The sequence below is a fragment of the Neopelma chrysocephalum genome, unplaced genomic scaffold (genome assembly GCF_003984885.1).
Source record: "Neopelma chrysocephalum unplaced genomic scaffold, ASM398488v2 Primary Assembly neopelma1_23b, whole genome shotgun sequence".
Taxonomy (NCBI): domain Eukaryota; kingdom Metazoa; phylum Chordata; class Aves; order Passeriformes; family Pipridae; genus Neopelma; species Neopelma chrysocephalum.
Genome location: NW_020897692.1, coordinates 12,700,691 through 12,717,398, shown reverse-complemented (window position 1 = coordinate 12,717,398; position 16,708 = coordinate 12,700,691). Strand labels below are relative to the sequence as shown.

The following is a 16,708-nucleotide window of genomic DNA, read 5'->3' as shown; positions in this document are numbered from 1 at the left end:
TCCTCCCTCAAAAACATTGAGGGAGAACTGAATAGTAAATGTACAGGAGATGCCCAGGGATATCTTTAGAAGTGTGTTGCTCTGTGAAGGGCCTGAGGGGATATGGTACACCAGCAGAGCTGACTGCTGATGTTCAAGCAAAGCTCAGTCAGAGCTAGTCGTCCTGTGGCAGCACCTGATGGAACTTGTTTTTATCTGAGCAACACACCTTCAGTTTTTCCAGCAGTGGTCTGATTTCTAGATATAATTAGGTTTTATTGCTATAAGTCAATCTAGTATATCCCTTAGTTCTGATACCAGCTGTGGTATCAGTAAACAGTTCTCCTGTGAAAGGATGCCGTAAAGTGGGAGATTTCTCCTGATCATGCATCATCCTTCCTTAAAACACTTTAGGTTTTGGAAACTGAACTAACTGAATCCCCTTGTTCAGTCTCTGGATGCCTCTGGATACTTCTGTTCCCTGTGGTCACTACACGCTGCCAGTTGCCAGGCACATGAGAGTGCTCTCATTTAAGCACAGCCTGAGTCAACAGCCTGGAGTGTGTCCCTTAACCTCAACAAATTCTTTTCTTGGTCTATTTATTTCTTCTTGGAATTTGTATCTTTCAGCTTGAGTCATTGTAGCCCTTATTCATGTAAGATTCTTTTATGTGATGGGATTTTTAATGTGATATTTTGGGGTTTGGACTAAATGTGACTTCTAATCTTTAAAATGTTCATAATTATATACACTGCTGGGGCACAATTATTTGGTTTTAGTAATAACAAAATAAAACGTAAATGCTAAATAGAACTAAATTTAGTAAACTGGATTCTGGGGCTATTTTGGCACCCCAAAACCAGAGAGATTTTAGCTAAAAAGAGATCTTGCTGCAAAGAAAGATTTAGAAAGATTTGTGACCTATTAGGCATTATGAAAAACCAACAAGTAGTTGAAAAAATTTCAAGAGAACAAAGTAATTATGAGGACTAGATGTAATCTGTGCTCTCTTGCTATTTCTCTTTTTATCATAAATAACCTTAATCCTCATCCAGGATTAAAATTCAGTGTATTTTTAGCCATGCAATGTCCTAGATAAAAGATACTTCCATCTATGTTTTTATATCTTTTGCATTCTGGGGCATTTTGTGATTTTACTTAACAGATGGATGCTTCTGTCTATAGATCTCCAGTGCTGCAATCAGTGAGGATAGTTTGTCATACAAATACCTGAGGTACATGAGTTTATTAGGCATAATATGTCAGTTTGAGTGTAGAACAGTATTTGTCAAACAAGCAAATCTGTAGATAAAGTTTCTGTAACATTTTGTGAGGGTTTTTGATTCCATTAATGTAAGAACCCATTTGCAAATCACCCTTTCTATGGAGATAAATCTCTCCCCAAAATTGTGATTATAAAATGGTACAAAGTATCTGTTACCAGTTGTTTAGTGACTGGTAAGAGCTTAAGTGAAGATCTGCATGAAATGTAATCTCCATTTCCTTAAAGAGCACATAAAACCTAATAATATTTTTTAATCCAGACTGAGATTTCCAAAAAATGGAACCCCATTTAGGCTGAAGTTCAATCATGTACTGTGCAATTTCAGTGTTCCAGCTAAAACACCTGTCAACTAACTTACATGCAACAGGTCTACAGAAGATTTAGAATTAAATATTGTTTTCTCAATAATCTATTATATTTGTATTTTACTTGTCCATAAAAAGCAGACTCCTATAGCAAACCCCTTTGTAGTGGTGAGTTTTGGGAAAATTATTTGGGATATTGCATTCTAAAAAGTTGAGTATTACTGAGAAATACAGATTAATTGTAGAGATGAGCAGATGTTGCTGGGACTCTATAAATAGCATATGAGGATGCATATGATGGTTGTGTTGTCATGACTGGAGGAAATGTGTATGTTTCTGGGATGTTAGTGTAACTTGTATCTCTGCAATGTGGTAAGTGATCAAAGCTCATACCTATGCATGCATCAGCAAAGTTATTTTTTCTCTCTAATTTTTCCTTCTCTGACTATATGGCTTCAACAAACGGCAGTTGAAGGTTCATCCAGCAAACTGCTCTCAAGACCTTTGTCAGCCTGACAGCTTTACCCTTCAGGATTATTTTGATCAGTTCTTTTAGCTGTAAAGAAACCTGCTTTTCTAGCCTATTTCAGGGACTGATGTCACTGCCTTTGTGGGTAGGTAAAGAGACCACAGAGACAAGTTCTTGCCCATATAAGTGCAATGCAGCAGAAAAGGCAACAAGAGGATTAAATGGAGGAAGACTTCATCCACCTGATTTGTTTTTTTTACCTCTAAGCTTTCATCAGAGATACAACCTTACTCTTGCATATCTGTTAATATCTTGTGTTGCAGGTTATATCCCTTTTCTTTATAGAGCATTTGTGTTCCTAATCCACAATTGCTCATTTTAGAGGACCTGCCCTCTTGGTCACTTCTGTAGAGCATTAAAGAGGAGACCGGTGAGGTATCCAAGAGTGATTAAGACAATACATTTACCTGTCAGGCTAAGTAGGAATCAGTTCCAGATGAGAACCCCTACCTTATATGTGAGCTGGATTTATGCTTTCATTATACTTACTGGAGGAGATCAGTGCTTCAGCTTGCCCTGAATTAGACTGAATTGGCTCTGAATATTTCTCAACTCTTGTTCTTGTTTAGGGAAATAGAGCCCCAAGTCATCTAGTGTCATATAAGGTACAGCAGAGTTTCACTGTAGCTTCTGGCACTGCCCCAGTGAGAGTGGCTTTCAGGTAAAACCCATGTCCTACCTCTCAGCTGCACACTCATATTTTGGAAATGTTAAGGCATTGCAGGTAGAACTGAATGGAAGTGTTGAGGCAGTTAAATCCTACAACAGATTCTCGTTAGTTACAGTAGGAAATCAGACAGCAGCGATGGCCTGTAGACACATTTAGAAACCTAAATTTAGTCTTATTTCAAATAAGACTCTACACTGTCGGTCTGATTCTTCTGTGCAAACCTACGCCTTCTCTCTCCCACATGCAACCTGACAATTTATGCATCAGCAGATAATTCTTTTAGCCTTTTGTCTCCTACATGAATTGACCTCCTTAAAACAGGGTATCTGGACTTATGCAGTCTGCGATATTGTGGAAAGTTGTGAATATATTCTGCTATAGAGAGTTCAGTTTGGCTTTTTCCCCCCACATTAAAGACAGCCACAGACAAGAAAATGTTTTGTATAACTGAAAATTGTACTAACCCACAGTTAAATGTTCAATATTTTATTTAGGATATTCTTGTTAGTGTTGGTAAATTCTTTTCCATTTCTTGAGTATAATTCATAGACTTATGAAGACCAAAAATCTTTTTTTAACTCTATGGCCATGCAATGAGACAGTCATAGACTCTTGCTGAAAATTTGCTATACACAATTTTCAGATAGTGAGAATGATATAGTTCAACAAAGTATTCAGCTTCATAAAGATCAATAATCAGCTAAGAGAATTAAAAGCCTTAATCTAGGATAGAATGTTTTAGCCTCCTTGAGGGTAAGATGGTGATTGGAGAAAACCCAAGTTGATCTGGTTGATTTAGGAGAAACTTCTTCTTTTTGTAAAAAGAAGTTGGCTGACAGATTTGGGATACAAAAGACAGGTGCAGTTAGCCATGCAGGCTGTTTCTCCCAGGTCAAGGAGCAAGTCTTATGCTTCAACCTACAGAAGTTCCAGGCAGGCTTACTAGGCAGTCTTATGCTAACATATTATGTGCTTCTCAGAAACCACGCTCCTTTTGTAATGAGAGAAAACTAACTGTAGGAAGAGCTTTTTGGGGTCTCAACATCTGTTGCATACTGTTAGGTACAGTTCTCTCCAGACTACCTGCCTAAATTTCCATGTTATCTATTGGAAAGAGAGTCTTTCTATTTTAGTCCCAGAAGGACCATATTTGGGTTTTAACAATTTTAACATTTGCTTTTAAAAGCCACTCTTTTAAATTATCATTTAGCCACTCTGCTAAACTATGGCAAGAAGAGCTTCCTGATGTACAACACCTTATATTTCTTGTAAGTTGGCTGTTTTCTCAAAACTTCTCACATGTGTGCCCTTTCACTTGGTTAAGGACTTTGGTTTGTTCGGTAGCAATCTGCATTTTAGTGTTTTATTTTACAGTTGTTCATTGTCAACTAAGAACTCTATTTTTACCATATCATAAATGTAGCTACCACAATGTTTATGTGCTAAGAAAATCACCTTTTCCTCCTTGCTTCTATTCTTGGTTTTATTTTTCTGCCCTTTTAAGTATATAACCTGTCCAGCATAGATTTTAACAGTAATCGCTATTTCTTAGCAGTTTATCATACTGAATAGCTGAAAGGTATGTACTTTCTTAATCTTTTTTCCTTCTTTATGTCTGATAGCTTTCTGGATGGTTGACTTTAGATGCCCAGTAATTTCCTTTTCCAATTTAAATGCCACATATTATTCTATTAAAATGAGTGCAAAGAACTTAGATTCTGTATCATAAACATTTCTGGATGGCTAAGTATAGCAAATACCATAAATGTTCCAAAAAGAAAAGTTCCTTTGGCTTGCACACCAAGTGACATGGCATAGTCTCAGCAACTCTTTCAAACAAAATGCTTAAATCTGACTATACAGTAGAGAGGAGGAGAAGTAAACATATGTAGTTTTAGAAACTGAAGAGTTGCTTCTGCTTTGATTTAATTTGAAAGATACCCATTAGATAATACAGAAAATTTGGTACTATAGTCTGACTAATGCAGACCATGACATTCAGTGCAAATCTTAAATCTTTCAGTTCTGTCATACTCTGCAAGCAGCAAATTCTTGTATGGCTACCAATACTCTGATCACCGGGGCTCAGGGCAAAAAAAATGAAGGTCTGCTAGTGGTTCAAAGTTAAACTTCAGAATAGTTTGTTTCTTTAAAATAGGGAGGACAAAAAAAGAAAGTGAAGGATTTGCAAATAAAAGACTCAAATGCCACACAATTATTGCAAAAGCTGCTGGATGTGCTCTGTTTGCATTTGGAGCTTTAGTGTCTCACGTTCAATCTGCCACTATTTTCTGCTGTGTACTAAGAGTCCTGGTGAGCTCATTTGTTAGGTGGTTTGTTGTAGTACACATGTATGTGTGTGTAGGCTTCGTAATGTCTTCTGCTGATTATGCCTGAAGAGATATAAAGCTCGCCTAAAAGCATTTTTCTTAAAAGAGAAAGAAAACCCCAAGTTCCCAAATGCCTTCTTTCTTTTCTGAAGAAAAAACCAAACTGAAAGAAAAAAAAAACAAAACAAGAAAAGGAAGTAGAGTTTTCTCTGAAGTAAGTTTTATTTTTCTGTGTGTCTTCTGTATTGAAAATGCAGTAACTTTGATATGTGACAAGAAGACAATCCAATTTTGTTGCTCTTCCAGCACACTAGTTTCCTCATAATTCCTAATATTAGTCCTACTTTCTCCCTACTATCCCTTTCTAAAATTTTCTCCTCAACTTGTTGTCGCCTCTCTACCTTTTCTCTTCACCCTACTTTGAGCCTTTCTACCTGTTTGCCCGTGTCCTGTTGGATATTTGTTCTTCTTGGCCACCTCATCTCACAAGTCTTCCTTCTTTCCCTGTGTTGTTCTCTCTAAAGAAGTGAAGTGGTTAAGAGAAAGTTATTAAAGACGACAGGGTCAGAAGGATCTGACCTCTCATAAACCAGTCGTATTTAAGCTGGGATAAACCGCTGGTTTTAGTATAATCACCTAAAACTTAGAGACAACAGGAATAAAACAGTACCAACCTTATTAATACATAGTCTACTGACATGATTTCAGTGTAAAGTTATAATTAATTATAATCTAGAGAGAAATACAGAGGAGAGATTAAACTCAGATTCTAGAAATAACAGATATTACTGAAATAAAATCTTCTAGAAAGCCTCTCATAAAACCCTGTGGCTCTGGATGAAGGTGGAATTGTCTGATTTGTCTGTTATGTCTGGTTTGGATTTAAATAACTGAGGTTGATTTGTTTGGCTGGGATCATTCTGTCAGCTGTATTACATAACCTGAATTAAAAAAAAGCTCAAAGATGGATTCACGAGAATATGCAGGGATCAAATTGAGACTAAGAGGAACAGTACTGTGCATAGAATGTTTATCAGACAGGTTGGTCAAAATGATCCTTTCAGTTCACAAGATGGTCACAGTCTTGCTGGCCATTAAATTTCTTTTAGCTCCCAACACACACATAAACCTGCAACATAAAAATCAGTTGCCTGATGAAAAACATTGCTTGCTTCTGTTGAACAAACATGTGAGCACAAGTATATATATATAGGCTCATGGTCCCTATATTTGTACCACCCTGGAGTATGCAACGCTCTATTTCTGATAAGAAAGAGGCAGAATATCCTTAACTGTTGCCTCTTCCCCACATAGCCTTAAGTCATCACTGTACTATAAATCTTTTATTTGTTTAGGAAATACAGAGCCTCATTAGATATCTGTGAATATACAGGTAAGTGCAGAAGATCAGAATGATTGTCTCCTCATCTAGCAAAGTTCTGATCTCAATTTCTGAACCTGTTTTTGTAACAGTAGCTTCATCGGATAATGAAATATCATTACTGTTTGAATTTCCTAACTGTATGGTTCTGCACTGCTTTACAACATCTTACCTAATTGAAACTTTCCCTGTGAGATCTGCCAGTAGTACTGCAAATTCAGGATAGTAGATGTCTGATATTAATACTGGGTATGGTCTGTGAATTGGCTGTCAACTGTGTACTGTTTAGACTAGTTAAAAAATTTGTAATATTCTTACACTGGCATAAAATTCCTACTGCATTTTCCTGCCCCATTTCCCTTTTCCTTACCTTTTTAATCTTACATATTCAAACTCACAGTTGTTTAATCCTTTAATCCCTGTGTAGTCTTTACTTTCCTAAAAATCTACACTTTTTCTTACCAAAAATACATTGTTTTCCCCAGGGTTTTTTTAATATATCTTAACTATCCACTCAAATTTGTTGTAGAACACTGATATTCTCTCTTCCCCTTCCTCAAATCTTCCATCCCAGATTTACTGAGATTCCTTTGTGCTCAAGCTTGATAGCACAGATAGCACAGGCTTAATCAACTTAGCCTCAGACTCTGCACCTGGAGCGAGAGGTGGGAGAATTAAAAGAAAGGACCATGGACACCTCAGAAGGTAGGCTCAACAAAGATGAAATTAAAAAAAAACCAAACCAACAAAAAACCCCCCACAAACCTGTGACATCCTTTTCGTAAGGGAGTAAGTGCAAATCAGATGTTGAGCCAGCTCTTATGGTATGTTGTGGTTCCTCAGGATACTCTGGTAGCTTTTTCAGAAGAGGAGATCAGGTTGCTGGTCTGTGTAAGGTACAATGTTACACAAAGAAAGTGTACGTTTGTTTTCAAAGCAGCTGTTTTAAGAAGTTGCTGTGATGATAGAAAGGTGGGAAAAATCTGCTTTCTTCAAATATAAACGTACCATGCATTTACATTCATAACAAATATCAAGCTTAAGTATTTCTAATGGTGTGAAGAAAGCTACAAACTTAAGGGTCAGTCTGGGATAGATGGTGAAACATGAATGTAAATAACGTGTATAGGGCATAATCCTATTTGGTGCTTTGCCAAAACCCTTACTGGGCAGTACAAATTGTCAAAAAATACTCATTTATGAGTAGGTACCATATGATGCTTAACATCCTCCAAGCATGAAAAGTTCTGTCCAGCTACATTTACACCATGGTGTGCATTTTTTTTTTAATTCTGAAAACTAAATAATAAGAAAAAAATGTGCAATCATTTGTGAATTTTAATCTTTCACTGAGAATGCTTGCATTTGTTTGCTTAAGGAAAATTAAAACATGCAGCATAAAAGTGGCAGAGGTTTGTAATGATTTTGTTTATTTAAGCTTACATTTCTAGATTTATCCGGATTGTGTTTAGAACTATATCTGTATGTGATACAAAAAAGTATCTGTAACAGATTAGAGACCATTTCACATCTTTATGCTCAGTCTCAGAAGGGCAGGGGCAAGGGCACTGACTGTCCCAGACAGCAGTGGTGAGCCGGGGCTGTGTGTGGAGCTGCACAGGCACAGGAGGAAGCATACCTTTGGTGCCACGCTCTCTCTCTCTGAATCACTCACAAAGTAGATGACTAATTTCAGAGTCTGGTTATAAGGCTCTGGCAGCCTTATTCTAGGCTTTGTGTGGACTTAGGGGTGTGGGAGCTCTAGGCAAAACTTAGAAGCCAGAGCTTCCCAGCATAGAACTAGATGGGGAACAGAGGAAAATTCTGTGTAAGCAGAGCTGATAGTCCTAAAGCATGATTGTATGAAAGTGGAAAGATGATCAAACCAAGTGGTCCGAGGAGACCTTTGTGAAGCTTCACAGCAGAGATCACTGCAATGAGATCATCCTGAAATATGTAAAAAATAATGCTTTTTCTGCTCCAAAGCAGAGGATTTTGGGCATTTGTTTGAACTGACAGATCTGAATGTGCTGCACATGCTCCCATACATTCCCTTGGCAGGTTGTTACGTCATTCATAAAAATCTTTGTCCTAACGTGATTGTCACTCTGCTGTATATTCAGCTCATTCCCACTAGGAATAATCCTGAACTGCCAGCTATTCTCTGCCTTCTATCCCAATTTACACAGCCAGTGATAATCCTCCTCCTCCTAGCAGCCCCTGGATTTTTGCCTCGTTGTCTCATAGAGCTCTGTTAGTCTCAGCTCCACTGTCTCTTCCTATGGACCCAAGCAGTCTCTGTAAGCTTTCCTCGTTTCCTGTGTCCATTTTTATTTTCCCTGAATTGCCTCTGCAGACAGAGGTGCCCAGAACGGATCTCCTGGTGACCCCATGCTCCTAATGTCTGTCAAGGCCAGTATGTTCCTATGGTTAACTCAACAGTGATATGCATTTTACAGGTTGGGAACCTCAAATGTATGTTTTAGGCAGATAGTATCTGAAAACTAGAGGGGACACCATCAGCTATATATACTATATATATTTATATATATGTATACTATAAATATAAGACAACTTGGTTCTCACTAACTCATATTAGAAGCTTTCAAGCACTCAGTCACTCCACCAGCTTTTGGTGGAAATAATCTTAAGCTCTTGGATAGATGAGGAAGTAGCTATGTTCATAGCTACGTTCGTGCATCATGGTGTATAATCTGGGAAGAAAGTGGGTCAATACACTGTGGGCTTTCCATAGTCCCTTGCGTGAGTACAGTGCCTCTCCACTCAGAACTTTTCAGCTTTTATGTACTGTTTGCTTTAGGACAGAAACCTGTGTAGATAGTGAGACAAAAACAGACAGACCTTCTAGCAGTAAACATAGTTGAAGAACAATACGGCCATTTCTGAGTGCTTTATTCCATAGAGAATCACAGAGTGGTTGATGTTTGAAGGGGCCTCTGGAGATCATCTAGTCCAACTCCTTGCTTAAAGCAAATTCAAATAGATCAGATTGCCAGGGCTGTATCCCATTGGGTTTTGAATGTCTGCAAATATGGAGAGTTCATAACACTATTTTTAATATTTTGTGCGTGTGTGTTTGAGAATACAGTATCAGAATTAGTTCATGCCTATCAACTCCCCTATGGCCTTCACCAGTTGACCCACTTACTTTTCTTTCCATGAACTTTTTTATTTTATTTTAAGAATTCAACTCTGCAGTTTTAACTGTTATGGTTTTGACTTTTGTTGTAAATTATTTTCCAACCTATACCCCAAAAAACCTCTCTTGCCTCTCCACTACATCTGTTTTGACAGTTTGTATTAAATATGTATAAAAGAAGAGTATAAAAAGATAAATAATGGTGTTATAGTGCAAGTTCCAACAGAAATGATGTGCACACTCATCCACTATTAAAGACACTCTTGTTTGGAGCATTTGTATATTTTTACTGCAGTTTGTGAATATATATGTGTATAAATGGAGTGGAAAGCTTCTGGTGACTTCTCTGTTTTTTGAATGCCAACTAAAACTTTGTCAGTCCTGACTATACAGTTGTTTTGTGCCATTTACCTTATTTTGTAAGACTTCTGCAATTTAAAAAAAAATTATACGTTCCATGTATATCTGTAACTGCGGAAACCATGAAGTGAGTACAGTTGATGCTTCTGTGACTCAGCAAGACAGCCAAATGTTCAAATAGTAAGAGAAAACTTTTAAGGTTTTTTTAAAGAAGGTTAGAAGAATACACAAAAATTATCTATGAGATAATGATTTCTAAGGTAGCTTAACGGTCTATGAGAAACGGAGATTGATGTTACAGAAAATGAGGAAATGAGGCTAGCAATTCGTGGTTAATATACCAGAGGAAACTGAAGGAAATTCAAGCAAGAGAAATAAAGTTGACAAAGGAACTGATCTAGGAGGAAAGAGTGAGACCAAAGCTATAGTCCTGCTTTAGAAGATCACAGCTGCAACTATGACAGTGAAATTTTTTGTACTATATTTTAGTGGTGTGCATTAATTAATTTATTTGTGTAGCAGACTTAGGAAAGAACTTGCAGGGAAGAATATTTCAAATTACTGTATGTAAATGTGCTTCTGTGAATTTTTAGACAAAACTCCTACCTTCACTTCTAGTGATTTTGCCTTCTTCCTTGAACTCCAAAGGTATTCTTGAAGAGATGCATTCTGATAGTGGCTGGAACCTGGCTGTGTGCTGTTTTAGAGATGATATTTCATATTATTACTTTATAGTTGCCTGAGATTTTCACTACCAACACTCATTTTGCTGCAGGATTATTCTAGATAGTGTTTAATTTTTGTGGAAGTTGTTGGCAGCTTTCTGAAAGATTGGCAACTGTAACTGAGAGATTTTGGCAGAAGGGCATGAGAAGAAAGTCAGTTGTTTTTTGTTTTATTTTTACCTTAATATGACTAGTAACACTGTTGCTAACAGCAATGTAAACAAAACTAGCATAAAAAACCCTTTTGATGTTAACTCCATGAAACATTGCTTCACTGTATCTTTTCCTCCTCATTCCATAGACAGTTTGTAGTTGGTTTAGAAACTTGGACTGGGAGTAAGACTAGGATCAATGTGTGACCTGTCTGCTCAGTTGCCTAAAAGTAGACATCTGATGCAATATTTGATGCCCTATGGTACATAAGACACATACATATGGCTGGCAGATGTAACCTAACTCTTACGATAGTCTTATGCCCTCCTAAGTGGCATGTGGCAGCAAGATGGGATATGCTGATTTATTGCTAATGGCACTAGCCTATCATTAGAGATAGGATTTCATTTTATTTTGCTATGTCTACTTGAAAGTGAGAGGATTCTCTTTGTCTGGAAGCTTAAATACCTGCCATGACTTTGGTCATTTCTGTGTAGATAGAAAAATTTAAGCGTCTTACTCGCGTCCTTATTTGTACACATAGAATCTCATTTGAAAAGATAACATCTCAGTTAACTGTGAAAGGCAAGCAGAAAAAGACTAGGAAATGCAGTCTCTAGTGCAAGAGGAAAATTCTAGTAAAGGCAGACTTTTAAACATCCATCCTGGAAGCTCTCAGTCAAACCTGTAAATGGCACCACAGGCTTTAAGGTAACATGTAGTTCTGTGAGCAGTGCAGCCTTGTTTCCTATGAACATCTTGTGTTTGAATTGCTATGTCAATTCTGTAACGCCAAAAAAAATTACACCAATTAAATACTTATAGGGCTTTTATACAACTGCCTGTTTCATGTAACTTTTAAGCATATAATCACTTGAAATATTTCATGCCTGTGTAAAATTTTATTGCATTTGTCCAGTGGGTTAAAACATTATTGTAGGGTGTGGGGAGAAAAGGGGGAAGAACCCAATCAGCTGTCAGCAAAATAATTCTTTTCTTGGCAAACTAGGGTAAAAATATCAAGCTAATAACCTAAGTTTTGAAGAAAATCTGCTCTGCACAATAATAGAAGAACAGAGACCTAAAATGGCTTTAATGTCACAGTCCTAAAGTGGCTGAACCCTGTATGTCTGATGAACATCAGCATGGGAAAAGTAGTCCTCCCTGCTTGGAGGGGCGGATGGCAGAGAATTGCATGGTCCTTTTGAAGCCTTCGGTCTAGAGGAGAATCTAGATGAGAATCTAGACTCCTAGGTACTTCTTTACTAACAAATTAAACCTAATCTGGGACTATTCCTAGATTTTAGAGTATTTATGCAAACAAAGTGACACAAAGGTTCTTGGCACAGTCTTGGTCTTTTCCCCTTAGCACTTTCTTATCTTTTTTTCCTGGTAGTTTTGGCATTGGGATGTTCTGTGGTGCACCTGCAGGAAGCATTGTATGCAACCACTTTGTAGAGCAGAGATCCTAGCATAGATGCAGTTTATTTTGTGTCATTTGGCTTCAGTGCTCAAAAGTGTTTCTGTGAAAGTCTAGTGTGCTAGTATTGGTGTTATTACAAGATGTAATTTAGCAGGAGACAGTGAGACAATGCTGTAGGCAAAACATCCCCTTATCCCCGTTTGCCTCTGTTTCTGGCTGCATGATTTCACTACTTATCATACCCTCCATGAGAAAAATAGATGTGACAAAAAATGAAAGCAGTTAAAAAAATACAGATTAATTTCTACAGTGTTTTTAAATACAAGTGGCTCCTGGGAGAACCTGACAGTCAAGGAATAGGATACAAACAAGTGTGTGGCATAGGGAACCTGGGAGCAAGAAAGAGAAAGGACAAACCCTGATAAGAAGAAAGAAGAGCAAAAGAGGAGCAAGTTGGGGAGAAGACATTCCCTTTTGCTGAGCAGGAGCTATTGGAACTCATCTGTCTGTACAAGTTTGAAAAATATATTTAATGAAAGCTTGGATTCACAAGCACACTTTCACTAGAAAGGCAGAGTTTTTTCCTTATTAGGTATTCAAGTAGAATTCCAGCTTCATTTATTTATATTTTAACGGAGTGGAGCAGTCATGGCACTTTACCTAGGATTTTATTACAGAAGTCATTTTGATATAGCAAAAGAGATAAATGCAATGCTGTATACTGATTTCATGGTTTGCTGCATGTTTTTGTGTTGTCTCAGAAACATTAAGTGATACATAATCTAACTTAATTTTGTGAATGAATAGTTTTGTAACAGCAAATTGTTAACATTTCTTCCCTCTGACTTTCAAGACTTGTAGGGTGGTGGCAGAGCTCTGCTGAAGCTAATGGTGCCTCAGGCAGAGAAGAGGGTCTGCCTAATTAGATCTGTCTGAGATAACTGGTGTCTTCTAAAATTGCATAGGAGGAACGTTAACAAAACCAAGAACCTGAAAAAATGTTGTGTGTACACCCTTCAGAATAATTAAGATAGCGAGAAGGTTCAGTAAAGAGTAGCCTGTGGCCTGATATTAAGACACTTGTTCCCTAATTTACCACACAGAGATGGAGCAGGATATGTGGGAGTCAGCCTAACTGTGGGTTTGCAATTTCTAAACTTCTGAAGTGTAAAGGAGTGTGCTCCTTAGGGAGCCTCCTCAGAATCTGGGCTTGGGTGAAGGATTTAGGGAACTTGCTCTGACCTCAGTTTGAGTTTTGCCTGGCATATATACACAAATTTGGTATAATTTTTGTGCTCCCCACAATGTGGCTTTAGTCTTCCAGTGCATGTTTGGAAGTTTCCAAATTTAAATTTGAAAAAAAAGCCTTTTTTTTTGCATTCTACAATGCAGGTTTGAAATATGTAATTATGAAGAATTGTTCTTTTTTTTGTAAATGAAAATGCTCTTTTTCTGTGTGTATAGTTGTATATATTATTTACTATGGGCTCTTTCAAGTTGGAATTTCATGTTGTGTTAGTACAGGAATACTGTTCCTCCTCATTGTGGATCACATTCATCAGTACCTGTAAGAGTAAGTTTGAGGAATATTTTTTCTGTGAATGAAATACCCTGTATTCCACATGAAGGCAAGCATGGGATCCTTCTAGCATGTTTTCACGCAGCCTGTTAAGTTTTCATGTGAATCTTCTGTGGGAACCGTTGACCCACCTCTGATGAGTCCTCTGTGTGCCACTGTTTCGTTGGTTGTTTTTTTATATAGCAGTAAAGCCCAGAACCCTTTGCTATGCTACGAAAATGCACATTTTTCCAGAGCCATGCATATGAATCCTTTGAATGAAGAACACTTTACTGGTTGTCTTTAATAGCTTTGTGTGTGGAATTGCATTGACATACACAAGGATGCAATAAACCAGAAAGAAACCCAACAACAAAAACCAGATGCTGGGTGTCTTCGATGACTTACTGTAGTACTGCATCAGAGCTCATTGTCCAGAGGAGAGTAAACAGAAGCTATTTTTGAAGTGACAGGCCAGAGTAAAATTGTCTAATGCTCTTCATTTTACTGATGCATTGCGTGGAGGTCTAGAAGCCACATTAGAGAACTGTAATCCTTCATCAGAGCATTTGTTTGGTTGCCTAACATCTGTGGATTGTTAAGATAAGTTATTACACAGACCTGCTTTAGCTTAGATTAGTTTGGACCACATCCCAGTATACTCAATCAGGATATAATTCCTGCATGCCGCTAAATTGCTTGCTCCACATACTTCTCTAAAAATGTTTTTCAATATACAGTTTCGTCACTGAAACTCTTCTGTCACCTCAAGTTTTGATTGTTTTTTCCTCTTAAAGAAAAGTTGTTTTTTTTCCTTTTGGACCGAATATATCTCAAGGCAACCGTAGCATTTGTTAATTCCTGAAGAGATTCCTAAGCAGGGATGGTAGTATAGCTTCTATGTGAGTATAATGGAGATTTCTTACATGTATAATCTATGGTGATTGGTTTGTATTGTGTCCAAACTGCAGAGTTTAAAGCCCACTGTAAGCAAATGGTTTTGTATTTACATGTCTAGTATTTCTTCTGTCAGTATTCTGTATTTTTGGTGTCTATTTGTGCATTAGCTATTCCTATTTGTTTACGCCTCGTAATGTTTTGCATAAAAGTAATTACAGTATCAAAGCTGATTATGTAAATTAACAGTAATTTATTGAAGTTTATTACATACTTTATACATATTTTATGTTATCAGATAGATACATTAAATTGTAAATTAAGTATGTTACCATCTTTATGCATTTAAATGGGCTTGCATACATACGCACATGTGTAATTTAATTAGAACATTTAAATTTGACTTTAGTATTCCTTATCCTTCCTTTAAACAAACTCTAGTTGATTAATTTTTTTATTAATACCACTTTCAACTTTTCTTGGAAACCGATAAAATACAGGTAATGATTTTTTTTGTTATTGACCTTGGTTTATAGCATTGACATAGATTTTATACACAAATAAGTGTGCATGCACTCTCTTGCTGTCTAATAAGATAACAATTGTGTCAGATTCTATAAAGGCATTTTAAAATGTGAGGGTTTTTTCCTTTTAGTTTTGGTGGTTTGTTTGAATACCTGTAAAAATAATCAGATAGACTAAAAGTCTATTCTGTTTAGAACAGATAGTCTGATAAACTGAATCTCTGGTTCATGAAGTGTACTAGATGGAGGAAATTAGATATATTGGAGCCAAAGGATTTTGTTTGTTGTTGAAGGACTAGCATTTATTTTTGTCAAAATTACTGTTCCTATTATCCTACTGAGGGCTATCTGTTTTTATCATAACATATGTAGCTTTTGATTAAGTTTTTCTAATTAATATATTATTAAATATATTATTATCCTTCTTAAATAGAAGAAATATAACAGTCATCTTTTGATAAAGGTACAATCTGGATCCAGAGTTGGATCCAGAGTTGGATGTCTTTTCTGTGCGGTTTGGTCAAACAGTGCAGACATGCATTTGGAAGTTCTGATGTAGTTTTCAAATCTAAACAGATAGTCTGTGCTAGGGTGTTTTAAATAAATCTCAATTATTTTAAATATGTAAAATGCCTAAAGTTTTCATGGCCTTGTAAGCCATGCACTTCCTCCCCAGGCCAGAGAATAAGAGAGCTTGGTACCACATGTTTGTCCTGTTGCAATTTCTTCCATAAAGTGATTTTTTTTCCTCTTCTTTTTAATTTTCAGGTGTCGTATAATTTTGTGAATGTTGCATCATTCCTGTGTTTACACAAAATAATTTAAGCATATTTTGCCTTCTAACTTGTGTTATCCTTCTTACCTTCATTACAATTTTACTCATTCTTTTATTCTTTCCATATGAAATGAAAAGATTTTCATTATGATTTTCCTTATTAATGATCAGCTTTGTTTCCTCTTATCTCTGGTTTTATTCCTGGCAAAAATACTCTCTCTTGTGTATTCTTCATGCATTTTGCCTTTTTTGTTCTGCCTCAAGACTCCTTTTGTCTTTGTCTCAATTTTTTCTTAAATTTTCACACACTTTAGAGTCTTGATTAACTTTTTATTTTTCTCTGGTGAGTTGATCCTATACATTAGACTGTCTTGTACTATGTATAGACTTGAAATATAGAGTCTTGCTTTTATGTATGTGCTCCTGTTTATCTGTGTATAAGGAATTAAAAAACAAAATTAAAAAAAATCCTAAGCACAACTGTCTATGTACACAGCTTAATTGTGATTTCCAGGGACACGTTTGTTTATTTGTTATTTATGACTGTAACTTAAAGAGATAGTAAATGAGAATTTCCAAGTAATACAAAATATGGGACTTCTGTATTCATTTCCTTGGTGTATTTAGTTTGCTGTTAGTAGATTTCTTTAGGT

The 16,708-nt window shown here is 36.6% G+C and overlaps 1 protein-coding gene across 50 annotated transcripts in view; it reads left to right on the top strand.

Moving 5' to 3' along the window:
* Window positions 1–16,708, top strand: part of RIMS1 (regulating synaptic membrane exocytosis 1) — a 323,050-nt gene that overhangs the window by 132,834 nt on the left and 173,508 nt on the right. For 46 of the 50 annotated variants that reach the window (XM_027697517.1, XM_027697408.1, XM_027697729.1 and 43 more), the window contains exon 4: window positions 13,821–13,874. The exons of the other annotated variants lie outside the window; for them this stretch is intronic. In XM_027697517.1, coding sequence (XP_027553318.1) covers window positions 13,821–13,874 — 54 coding nt within the window. The remainder of the gene's footprint in view (window positions 1–13,820; window positions 13,875–16,708) is intronic. 50 annotated transcript variants of the gene reach the window in all.